Raw genomic sequence first — 13889 nt, 5'->3', positions numbered from 1 at the left:
GCACGGGTTGCCGTGGTCCGAATTGCATAAAATTTTATTCGGACAGTTTTTAAGACAAAATCAATTAAATGCGGTAGTATGCATTAAAAAATAACAACTTTGTTTTTTTTTTTTTTTGGGACAGTCTAATGTATATGTGTATATTTTTTGTACATTTGACTTTTTACTTTTCGCGAGATTATTTTGAAATATCTCCGATTTTCTTTAAGATTATCGAGGTTTCCCCGAACTTCTCGAGGGTTTTTCGGCATTTCTCACAATGTTTTCGAGATCTTATGAGCCTATCGGGTTATGTTGAGTCTTTTCAGAAGATTTGCGTGACTTTTTCGAGATCTTTAAGAAGTGTGTTTTGGGATTTTACCAAACTTTTCGGTATATTTAAGGGCTTTTAAGGATTACTTCAGGATTATTCGAAATTTTTACATTTTTTTAAGTATTTTTACGGCATCTGTTGAGCCTTTTCAGAATTTTTTGACATTTATGAAATTTCAGGCTATGCCGATCTTTTTTCGGAAGGTTTTCACTATCGTTCTAGGAATTTTAAGAAAAATATCAGATTTTTTTGAAACTTTTCAGAATGTTTCAGGAGCTTTGCATAATTTTGAAAACTTAAGTAGTTTTCGTTGTTATTCGGAATTCTTGAGAACTATAAGAGATTTTCTCGTGACTGTAACCAAGTTATTTTTAAAGTTTTTTCAGGATTTTAAGGCGTTTATTCAAACCTAAGAAGACATGTTTCCAAAAATCTGTCGGACCTATCGTGGAACTTTTCAGAATATTTTTCTGGAATTTTCTAGGATACATTAGGAGTCTTCAGAACTTCAGAATTTTTTCGTAATTTTTCGGGATTATTGTTTATACTTTTTAGGAGTATTTTGGAATTTTTCGATATTTGTGCATGCATTGAATATTTTTCTAAGATTTCCGAAATATAATAAAACTTTTAGGGATTCGATTTTTCGAATTTTAATGGAACCCGTCGGGTATTTTTCGGAATTTCTATGAGTTGTGAATTTATTATGAAATTATTCCGACTTTTCAATATATTTCGGATAAAATAAAGAAATAAAAATCCGTAAAACAATAAGAAATAATGTATGTATGTAAACACAAAAAATATGGATACGGTCAAGCTACTATTTTGCTGAGGACAATCAATAAATGGATGGTTAGCAGCCATAGAATATTTCATTTTCCGTTGCTGTTGATATGTGTTTACATATTTGCAGCTCATTGTAACGTTTTTTAATTAATATCATGTGACTCTTTCTATCAGTCACGGACAATTAAAATAAATTATTGTTTTTCCCCTCATCAAAACCTAACAACTTCTTATCAGTTCTTTTTGTGGACTTTGTGTGCTGACAAATGCTCACAAGTGCTAATCTACATTCCTATAATCAAATTTGCCATTATCTTAGAAATTATTTATCGATTTCTTTTCAAAAAATAAGCAAAAAAGAACTTACGCTGTCTGTGCACGTGCGCGCTTCATCACATCGCTGCCATTTCGTATAGAGTTTTTCTTGTGCATATTTTGCTGCATTGCCGATGGTGAAGTGCTACCTGGACCGCCGCCAGCGATGCCGCTGCCGCCCATGCCAGTGCCAACACCACTGCCTGCAATCACAACGGCACCACCATGATGATGATGATGGCCATGCAGTAGATGATGATGGTGATGCTGATGATGTAAACTCACATGTTGGCCATGATGTATACCACCTGTGGGAAAATACGAACGAAAAAATAACAAAAACAAAAAAACACCAGGTAATTATATAAAGGAAAATTAAGAGATAATTAAGTTAGGACAATCAGTAGTCGTATGAAAGAGTAAATGAATGAATAGCCTTGCAAATGTAAGTACATATGTATGTATGTTCGAGTAGTTGTGTGTTGTATGCAAATGTTACTATTGAAGCCATTTTGCGTGTGCTTGGTAAGCCAAGCTAGAGAGACAGATACTAGATGGACATAGAGCAGATCGTATATTAAATTCATACAATAGCTGATAAAAATTTGTTTTATTATGGCTTTTTTTTTTGCCATTTTCATCGCTTATGGCTGCTGATATGTATGTATGTATGTATGCATGTATGTCATTATTACATTATTTTCGTCTAACTCACCAGTTCCCGCTGTTGCTGGTTGATGTGCGATTTGTTGTTGATGGCACGAGGTTGCATACTGTTGTGGATGATGTTGCTGGTAAATCATGTGAGATTGTGGCATGACGGGATAATTTATAGCAGCACTGGAAGAGCTCGAGGGTATATAGTGTTGCTGCAGGTAAACGTAGCCACCACAATCCGTTGACATTGTGGAACCGGATGTTGTGGAGCCAGGCGGTGCAGCAATATCATATTGGGTCGAACCGCTACGCTCGATGGATTTTTGTGGGAAACTGTAAAAACAAAGATAATTGAATTGAAATTTATTAAAAAATGTTTGCTCAACATTATACAACGAAAAATTTATTAAGAAATGTGTTAAAAAATTATGCCGTCTTTTAAATGTGAGAGACATAGCAAAATAATTTTAGAAGAGTTAGTTTCATTTAACCTTTACGCGATCATTGGCCAACTTATGTACGTAAGTATGTATACATAACAAGTTACGTTATAATTGTAGATTGTGGTTTATTAAGGGCTGAATAAACATGTATACATACACATATGTATGTTTAGATTTACATTTTTGTTTTTTAATTTTTATTTCTTTTTTTGAAATTGGGCTTACAATTTCTTTAGAGAAAAAATTAAAACAAAAACAATAATTAATATTTGTCCTTTAAATTTTAGGCAACACTGAGAGAATTTTAGTGGAATAATTTTTCATGTATCTCTTACAAGACCAAATGTGAAAAAATTTTAATAAATTCATATGCATTTCGATTTAGATTATTTTTTAAATTGCTGCAAATTTTTTAAGAGATATGTATGTAGATTAAAAAAAACCAGAAAGATTTAAAATATTTATTATCACTTTTATGCACACTTCGAATATTTTAGTGGGATAGATACATGTCATATATTTTGATGTAACATTATTTTTTTTAATTGTTTAATTAAATTTTTGTTGAGTTTTTTTATTTTATTTATATGAGGTTTTTATATTGGAAAAATCATGGAAAAATAAAAAAAGTTCCCTAAATTTAACAAAGTTTTTTGTATGAGTTCTTTGTCTCCCTTGGTTCTGAAAGTATTAATAGTTTAAATTTTTTTATACGTTTGTGTTCCTTGTTTCAAAAACGTTTTTTTTTTTTCATATTTACATACAAGCCTACTTTGTTTATTTATTTAACTATTCACCTTCACACTCATTAACATTAATAAGCATTTTAACTCTTATACCACGTTCACACAGACCAAGTAATTATGTAAGTTGATTTATTTTCGAACGAACCTCCGCCGTCCCTTGTCAACAATCAACAAATATTTATTTATCATTGGTGAAAATTTTCAAAAACTTGTTCTCAAACCACATAAATATTTCTCAATTCAAAATCAGAGAAACGAACAAAAAATGCTTAAACCCAACGACCAGATAAGGTCCAACTCGATTTACTGCGTAGCTTTGGCCTTTGAAAATTCGAATAGTGAATGCGATCTTAACTCTGAAAGCATCACATGAGCTCAAATCAAAATCGATTATTATACATAAATTAGTGCAAACATAGTATTATTCATAAGGAGAACAAAGCTAAATTTGAAGCTTTCACAAGAAATTTAACGACGTCTGGTGTATCTTTTTTCAAATTTAAATAACCTGATCGTTTTTCGTTATTATTTTATTTTTAAAATGCACTAGCAATTATTGCAAAATTAATGCTCATTTTAATTATTTTATTTTATTTTAATTTTCAGACACGCCTTTACATTTATTTTATTGTCCAAAAATATAGGCTATCCTTTGTTCATTTATTTTCACTGTTAAGGCTTGTTGTTCGAATTCGCAACACACCAGCGATTCAATGCTGTCAATTGCAATTGATTTTTTCGTTCAAATTTTTTATTCTTATTTTTATCAATAAAAAATTGTACATATATACGCCTGTAATGCAAAACACTTGCCAAATGTGAAATATTTAGCACACAACAAAGTGCAATATTAATGCGAACTTTAAAATTTAAAATAAAATCTTTTTCAGAAAATATTTTTTTTTGCCGTACCTTTCACCAATTATAAAACCCGAAATGCAAATGATCATTTTGTTTTAGTATTTGTAGGTATAAAAAATCACCGGTTTAAATAAAGTACATCATATGAATCACAAAGTGCAAATAGAATTTTCTGCGTTCTATTTAATTTATTTTCTTGTATTTCAAGTGCAAGCCAACATTTCAGTTTCCGAGTTTCCAGGTGCGCACGCGTTCAAGGATACGAATAAACTAAAAGTGGCGGCGGTGTTGGTGCCTTTTCCTGCTGTTGTTGCTGCTGCGCATGCGCAGTAATGTGGTGTTGAAGGCGATCATGCACGGCATAATTTTGTTAGTATGTATTCATGTAGCGCTGGCTGACTTAAGCGGAAGGTGACCAGAAAAAGGAAGCGCGCGAAATTAATATAAACGAGAGTTAGTACTTGAAGTATTTCACATTGTAAATAAAAAATAGAGTTAGAATTAAAAAAAAAATAATAAATTAACTGTAAATAATTTTGTAAATACAATTTAGTACTGATTTCCTTTACATAAAAGCACTGCTTTTTATAAGGTTCTGAATTTTTTTCACTCATATGGTTATCTTAAACCACCCTCCGTGTGTAGTTATAATGTGCTAGTGCGCATCCGTTTTTGATTTTTCACAAAAAAAAAACAAAAAAATAAAAATAAAGGCAAAGATCTTCACAGCCGATATATAATTATGAACAGCCATTACGGCTAGAAATGGGCATCCTTATGAGCTGAAGTACTGACAAACTGACTGTAGAGGAAAACTAAAGCGATTGGAAAAGGGAAAATGAAAATTTTGAACTATTAATTTTCTATATGCAGAGCTATACAGCAAAGTGCGGAAAAGCAGCGCAAGATTAGAGTTAGTACGCCAAGAGCGCGTTGTAAAATACGAGTTTTTTTCTTATTATAGATTCCGAATAAATAATGAGTTATGAAATATTTCAATGCAACAGGAAATAAATAATTACGCCTATGGTATCTATGCGAGTAAATAAATACATGTGTAAAGTTATGAAAAATACCTCAAAGGAAATATTTGAAATTCTTTTAATTTACTTGTTTGGATTAAATATGCACTTTTGCATAATATTAGTATTAAACTACTATATATCGTATATATATATATATATATATATATATATAAGCACATTTAATGCGTGAATATACCAAACATTCGTAACATCCGTTTTTAGATTGTAGAATACAAACTTATAAAATATTCTGTTCCGCAAACAAACGCCTCTTAAGAGTATCTGATTTAAAAAATTTTCAAATAAATTAATATCTAATGTTGGGCCAGTGCATCTGAGGCCTTCGGACGAAAAATTCAAGGAAAAAATAACTACTAGGTACAGACTGTAGACGCGTGCCAAGACCACCATCTGAAGACTTTTTAAGGGGATTCAACTCACTGTGAAGTAGTTATTCATTTCACCAGTAGGGACACTGCGACCTATAAGATCTTTGATATACCTACGACGTGTCTCTAACCTTGATGTTCCAGGAAACTTTCAGCATCCCCAATAAAAAGAAAGACGAAGATTGGTAGATGAATTCCTAATTTTAAGAAATTCATTTGTGGGTGAACTGAAATGTATTCGACTTTTGTGGTGGAGTGCAATAACGCCCGCGGAAATAACGTCCATGGGCTTTATTTCCTAAAAAAAAAGAAATAAAGCCCGCGGGCGTTATTACCATTTCGAAGGGGAAAAAGCGAAAGAGCAATAATAACCGCGGGCTTTATTTATATCCCAAAGGAAAGGAAATAACGCCCGCTTGATTTATTTCATAAAAAAGGAAATAAGGCCAGTGAGTAGTATTTTCTCTGGCTTTATTTTACTGAACTAATACAAATATGTATGCAGACATACATTTGCATAAAATGGAATGTATTTTTGCATGCAGTGTAGATCTGCGTTGAATTTCCTTCTGCAGTATACGCATAAAATCTACCGGTATTTTGGTCAATAACTGATAAGCGAATAATTGGAAATTAAAGGTAAACTGTTATTGTTTTTTTAGCCTTCAATGCGATGCGCATATTTGTTCTCAGCTAGTGAGGATTTCCAGTGGTGGCGCGCAAACGCGGACGGCGACCGCCTCTGTTGAGTGCCCGCGGGATTTCTTTCTGTTTTTTTTTTAAGGAAATAAAGCCCATGGGCGTTATTGCACTCCACCGACTTTTGTGAGGATCTGGTTTGCGACCCGCCATGTGAAAACGAATTCTAAGAAAAGGTTAAATTCAGGCCAAGATCGCTTAGGCGCTGAAAGAGCCAAACAGGAAGAATAAGTTTTTGCCTGGCCAAAGACAGACAATCACACACAAAGACATAGCAAGCCCTGTGGACCTACCATATCCGAACGCTGCAAATTATGACCGTGAGTAAGCTTATGCCCACTCTATTTATGGGTAAAGAAAGAGTCCGACCAGTCTAAGCTATGTTTCCGCTCTCCAGTACCTACAGCGTTCTGAACTCACCAGCTCAGTAAGCATAAAAGTGGTTCCGTGCCTGCGAAGACAACTGGAGGAGCTGATGAGGCATTTGCACGTATATTACATGTATTCTAGCTTTATCCAGAATGCACGAAATTTACGTAAACACTAGGCGCAAAAGAAGTCTCAAAAAGCAATGCGATTTTTTAGCCAGTTGAAACTTGCACTGCATTAGACTAAAATTGAAGGGGCTACAAAACTAAAAACTGCATAGTCGGAAATTTTATAGAAATTCTCAATAAAAAGTTGAAATTTTTGATGGAATTTTGGTGAACTTTATATCAAGTGTGAAACTTTTATTTATATGGTTTAATTATAGAATGAACTATATGTTCATAAATAATTAATGCAAACAATTTTTCATTAAAATAATTGTAAATATTAGATATATTAGAACCAGGTGTAGACTTCCATTAGTCGCCTAGCGTATATCAAGAAGATAAGCTATGATCAAAAAGTTATCGGGACACTGCTTCTTCGCTAGATCCGCAGTGTAAACGTAACGATGCTACCAGGAACTAAGTATTTGAACGTTTGATTTTTGCCAGTGAGCACTTGTTTAAAAAACGGTGGAAAGTGGTAATAAGTATTAGATTTTTATTAGTCAAAATAATATGAGTCAAAATAACCGAAGTAGCTTTCAAAATATATTAAGGACACCTGCGGTTAGCCCACTCACGAGCATATCCTTCAAAGCAAATCTGCCTTCATTTAATTAAGATTCCCCATCCATACAGGAATACACACGTGCATACCTACTTACATTTATACATTCATAAATAATTACAATAATAAAAATATGCACATTGCAGGCAATAAAAGGAATTAGGCTCGTACAGCAGCAACAGCAGCAGCAACAGTACGACATCAAAACCAGCAACATCAAAAATACCAAAAACTTAAGCAAGAACAAGAAAATAAGTACGGGAGAAAAAAATGTAGCAAAAGGTGCATCAGTTTCGGTCAAACAAAGCCATACAAAACTAAAAGCAAACTGCACCTGGCGTTACACGCACACATTTATATGTAGGTTCGTCGGTCTATTTGTACCAGGGATGTTGCGAATATTCGCATTCGCATCAAATGATACGAATATTTTGAGAATGCGAATACGTACATGAGCAGAGCGCACAGTTAACGACCACTTAGCACACATACAATCGCAGCGTAACGCAAATATGTATGTATGTACATTAGGGTGCTTTTTTTGCAACTATTGTTTTTTTCACTCCTATCTCGAAATTTTGTGGAAAACTCCTAAAAAAACTTTGAACCGTTAATATTAACATTAAGTACTCGTCCAAGGCGTGCAAAGATTTCCCATATAAAATACGTGTAAACTTTGAGCTTTTTTCTTCAAAAAACTACAGCTCAGAGGCATTTTATGGTATAATCTTGGCCAATGATAGGTTTTCTGCAGAATTGAATGCTCAAAACTCAAAGTTTACGCGTATTTTATTATATGGGAAATCTTTGCACGCCTTGGGCGAGTACTTAATGTTAATATTAAGGGTTCAAATTTTCAGTGAGTTTTTTTTAGGTGTTTTTCACAAAATTTCGAAGTGGGAGTGAAAAAAACAATAGTCGCAAAAAAAGCACCCTAATGTACACACATAAAAAAATGTTCCTCAAAATTTCAAATTTTATATTTACAATCTTTGGAAATTTTTGGAGTATGCAGTTTCGTAGCCCATTCAATTTAAGTACAATAAAGTGCAAGCTTTAAGTCACTAAAAATGACCGTTGATTTTTTAGAATTTTTTTTTTATCGAGGGTGCTCAGCATTTTCTTCCATGTTACGTACGAACAAAGTCTATTTTTATATGGAAGAAAATGCGCAACACCCTCGACAAAAAAAAATCTAAAAAATCAACGGTAATTTTTACTGACTTGAAACTTGCACTTTATTGAAATAAAATTGAATGGGCTACAAAACTGAATACTCGAAATACTTCCAAAAATTCTAAGTAAAAACTTTTAAATTTTGAGGAAAATTTTTTGAAGTTTGATTAATTTTTGTGAACTTTGTGATTTTTTTTATTTAATTTTTATTTCTGTGGTTTCTGTTATAGATCAAACTATATTATAAATGAAAATTATTAAAAATAAATAAATAAACAGAAGTTGCAAACAATATAATTTAAAATTTTACTACTATTATTTTGACAGTTGCGGTATGTTAATGGTTGTTTCAATTTAGCGTTTAGTATTTTTCATGTAAAATAACCCTTGTACTCTGCTGCATGTCGTAGAAAATAGAAATATGTTGATCTAATTAGGCGGCCTCGAATGTGTTCGCATTTTTTGTTAACGTTTGCACTTTATCCTCTTTTTGTGAAATTCATATGTTACGTAGTTGTGTTAATAGTTACATATTTCAGTTAATTTTTGTACTTTATTCGTCGAAAGTGAGAAAAGGCAGCAAAATTACTTTTCCTGAAATGTTATATGATGCCCCTTTTGTATAGGTTAAGCACTGGTTCAATATTTTTATAATTTATAAACCGATGACTTAAGTTGATTATAGCTTTTTTATTGTTATTCCTAACATTCGCATTCGCATTCCGAAAATTCGCATTCGCATTCGCGAATGTGGAAAATATGACATTCGAAACATCTCTAGTTTGTACATATGTACACATGTATGCAGAAAGGCAAAGCACACAGATAGCAGGTACCAGAAAAAACAATAAGAAATACATAAAAAAAATAAAGCAAGACACCAATTGCAAAAACTACAAGCTGATCCTGCGGCACAAATGCTTACACAACACAACAAGGAGGACACTACGCGCACACATACAGATTTTTTTGTTTTGTTTTCACAAATCAACGTGGCAGCATAGCGAGAAAAGGATATTTTGTGTTTGTGTTGTTGTTGTAGCTGGTGTGTTGAGCGATTTCTTCTACTTTTTTTGTGAAAGGTATCAGATGAAAGCAAAACATCTGCTGCTGCACCTACAATTATATAAATATCTGTATGAATACATTTGTATGTACATACATACATACATATGTATTTATACGACAGACTCGCAGATGAAATAAGTGAGCGTATGGCCAGGCAGATTAAAAAAGGGCATTCACAGAAGAGACTAATAAATGTATGACTTTGCGTACGTAGATTTGTATGTACATATGTATGCAAGTACAAATGTACATACAGTGTCTATCCACCGAACCATGCACGGTAAGAGTTTTTTTTCAAGGAGTGAAAACGAAGCCTAAACCGTTTAAAGCCGTTTCGTTTTTCAAAACCGAAAGCGCTATTTTTAATTGAAAAAGAACGAAACCTAAACCGTTTCAAGCACAGGAAACGGTTATAATCGGTTTCGAGAAAACTAAAAAATCAGCTGCAGGATCTGGCAACCAAAAATTAGTTTTTGTTCAGTACCATAACTTTGCCTTAGACGATCAAGAATTTGCTTTCAAGTTGATCACACATACTGCTTGTCAAAATTCATCTGAATTGACAGCTGCTGCACGCAACTTGATAGTCAATTTTCATTTCAAGATGCCGTTGTCAAGGAAACAACTCAAAATTCTCGTCTCGTTCCCGTACCCACATTTATCTACCTGACCCAAATCGGACTAAATCCCCGAGTACTGGAACACACCACACACTTGAATGGAAAATTTGATATCAAGTCGATGGTCAAGTTGAAAAGGGCGAGTGTGTTATTAAAAAAGTGTGAGTGAGTGCATTGCAACTTGAAAGCAAGTTCTTGATCGTATAAGGTCCAAATGAAACAAAACAAGCGATACTTTGCGTTTACACGTTCAAAAATTGCTCTCAATTTGCTCACACATATGAGCGTAGGTTGTTTTTATTTTTATTTTTCATATTTTATTAAACGCAAAATTTTTTACGAACAAAATCTCGCTCAGCTGTTGAAATTTGACGAAAAATTGCCTATCGTCTTGAAAGAAAAACTGATTTCAAGCTGATAGGGAATGTGCAAAATGTGAGTGTGAATGATTAAGAATTAAAATTAATCGCAATGTTTAATGTAGCAAAAAATGTTTAGCTAACCTTGGAAGTTACATATTTATTTAATAAATAATCTTCTTTGCCAAACTTGTTTATATATTCTTATTTAAAAACCGAATCCGAAACGAACCGAAACCGGAACGTTATTTCGATTGTGTTTCATTTCTTGATTTGTTTTATAAAATCTGCCAAAATTAGTAAAATTTTGTGGTTTTTTTGGGAGGGAAATTTTCATCGAAATTTACAATTTTTCAATTTGATGTTTTTTTTTGACGAGGGTGATGCCAACCAACACAATCGTTTTTTATATGAAAGAAGGTACGCAGCGAAAAAGATTCTCAAAAATCAACGCTAATTTTTAGCGGCTCGAAACTTCCACTTTATTGTACTAAAATTTAATGGGCTACAAAACTATGTACATACATAATTAATTTAATTTTTGATTTTCAATTGAAAATTTCGATGAAAATTTCTTGCATCACCCCGAGTTCTGTATGAAATTAAAAAAAACTTATTTTTGTGGTTTTTGCTGTTGAATGTACAACATTTTTATAAAAAAAAGAAATATTTGGTTTGTAAAATAAAAATAAATAATAATAAACAACCGCTTATCCAAATTAAACAAATTTGTTATCAAATGAAAGAGGACTGAAATAGCTTTTAAACAGAAATAACGAACGAAGGTTTCCACCTCTATTTACATTTTTTTTATAATTTAATAAAAAAGAAATTCATATACCTGAGCCAAGGTTTGTTCTATGGTAATTAAATAACATTTTTTATTGAAATATTTTTCAGTAGGTGGCTTTCTTCGTTAAGACATTTCAGTTTTAAAGCTATTTTAGTGCTCGGTCATTTGATACCAAACTTGTATAATTTGGATAAGCAGTTTGTTTATTAACAGGAAAGGACTTTTATTTCGGCCTTAAAAATATTTGGCGAAGTTTAAGTGTTAAAAATAACTGTTATTTTCGGTCCCTGAAATAAAATCGTCAAAACATCAGGGTACGCATATTTTCCACGCTGACTGTAAATTTTCGGACAAAGAGTATAGATGTATATACAGCGACTGAAACAAGGGATTTAAATGTGGATTTTTTCTTAAATATTAAATGTTTTTTTAATAAAAACATTGTCCATGCTTTAACCAAAACCATATAAATCAAAGTTTCAAACTTTATACAAAACTTAGAAAAGCTCAACCAATTTTTATCAAAACTTTGAACTTTTTAATCTGAATTTTCAGAAGATTTTTCAGAAGAATTTCAGTTTTATTAAGTGCGTGGCTAAAAAAATTGCGCTGGCTTTAATAATTTACTTTTTTTGCTTCACTTTCTACTTGTGGTCCTTATGGCAAACTACAGGCAAGCTCCAATGCTATTACATTAAAGTGGAGTGATAAAGGTTCGGAATGGGAAGAGGATACAGTCCTTATCTCGTACTTTGATTCCGAAGCCATCTATACTGATGGCTCCAAATTGCATCTGAAGGGAAAACTCAGAATGTCGTATACCCACTGTTCGAAATTGGATCGATAGATGAGTGCGGGAAGTAGGTATTCTAAGTTTCTTTTCAACTTTGTTTTTATTTAATTGCAAGTTCATAATACGTTGGACAGATACTGTATTTATACACTATTTGAGAGTATAAGTACACACGCCTATACCAAGCCTTATCAAAGGCACTTCAGCCACTTCAAAGGAAGGCAACAACATATGGCTCTTTCAAGCTGGATATATGTATGTATGTACATTCAATTGCTATGTGATTACATTTCAATGCACATACATATATTTACAAACATCCTGATATACATATGTGTATATCTATATGACATGGTATAGGATCTCTGCCATATCACGTGGCTTCCATATACACGTGAACGTGCACTTATTGCTAATTATAAAGAAAATATATGTACCAGAGACTGTGTGCCGTATATTTATACGAGAATATTCAAACAGAAAACAATCTATGTATGTATATGAAAGCATACTGGTAGTAGCAAACATGCTCGGTTTGCTTGTCGATGCCAATAGTATCCGCATAGTGTTAAACAAATATGCATAATTAGAGAAAGGAAAATTCTATTGCCACACACACACATACATGATTGCCGCAGGCCGCTGTACTCCTATTAATATGCAACAAGTTGTACGAGCATTATGGCCACCAGTTGGTGAACTTTGAAGTGAGCCGAAAGTCGCGCGCGGTACGTATGCCACATATAATTGACCCACTGTGCATGCATACAAAAAAGAGTTTGGACAAACGTAAATACAAATACAGGCAAGGAGGTATAAATATGTACTATGCTGTTCATAAGTATGTTTGGATTGGCGTGAGACTATAAGTATATTTACATACAAATGTATGTACATATTTAATATCTAAAAGTGATATCGGAAAGTAATTAATGCGTACACACTAGGAATGTTAATTTTTTTCGCTTTTTACGATCCCGGGATTTTCGGGATGTCGTTATCACAATCCCGGGATCCTGGGATAAGTCCCAGGATTTAGATATTCATTACTTTTACACAACTTAAATTGAAAAAATTGCTTCTATCTCTCCTACCATAAAATAAATAATAAATAAATTGGTTTGAACCCTACTTTTTCATTTAAAGTGGCGTTTTTATTTTTTTCTGTGACGTCAGGATTTATTTTAAAAGACTTTGTAATTTCAAAGACATGATTAATTCCAATGTAGAATGAAAATATGGTTACCAAATGAAAGAGGAAATTTCTTTAGAATTTAGAACATTTTAATTTTTTGGATTCACAAGAACGAATAGGTAATTTTTCGAGCTGATAAAGTTAGAAGGACGAAATTCGAGGATGTTATCGAGCTTATATAAGTCCTTAACATATGCAGGCCTATCATGAATTCCGTCGGGATCGCGAAATTCTCCCGAAAATTCGAAATTCGTGAGAATGGTATCACTGATTTCGAGTTATTTTATTGTGATTTATTTTATTTTGATTTAGACTATGAAAGAGGCGGAATCGCTTATAGCATTTCTCCCGAATTCGTGACGGGAGATTTTTTTCACGACGGAAGTTCACTCGGAATCTGTGATAGGCGTGATAGCTTTTTCAAGAACAAATATTGCGAAATTTCAAGGATAAAATTTTAAAAGGACATTTTCAATACTTACCGGAACACACACACACATAGCACATAAGCACATTATACAGAACTTTTTAAATAATTTTTGAATTA

The 13889-nt window shown here is 32.8% G+C and overlaps 1 protein-coding gene across 1 annotated transcript in view; it reads right to left on the bottom strand.

The window, feature by feature from the left end:
* Positions 1 to 1446: 1446 nt before the first annotated feature.
* Positions 1447 to 13889, bottom strand: part of LOC118738962 — a 121718-nt gene continuing 109275 nt past the window's right edge. The window contains exons 2-3 of the mRNA XM_036470025.1: positions 2133 to 2407; positions 1447 to 1725 (exon numbers count right to left, since the gene is read on the bottom strand). Of these exons, the coding sequence (XP_036325918.1) occupies positions 1466 to 1725; positions 2133 to 2407 (535 nt within the window). The 3' untranslated portion in view covers positions 1447 to 1465. The remainder of the gene's footprint in view (positions 1726 to 2132; positions 2408 to 13889) is intronic.

Source organism: Rhagoletis pomonella, unplaced genomic scaffold (assembly GCF_013731165.1).
Source record: "Rhagoletis pomonella isolate Grant_MI unplaced genomic scaffold, Rhpom_1.0 Rhpom_scaffold_00005, whole genome shotgun sequence".
Taxonomy (NCBI): Eukaryota; Metazoa; Arthropoda; class Insecta; order Diptera; family Tephritidae; genus Rhagoletis; species Rhagoletis pomonella.
The sequence above is the reverse complement of the archived record's forward strand: the minus strand, read 5'-3'. Positions and strand labels throughout refer to the sequence as shown.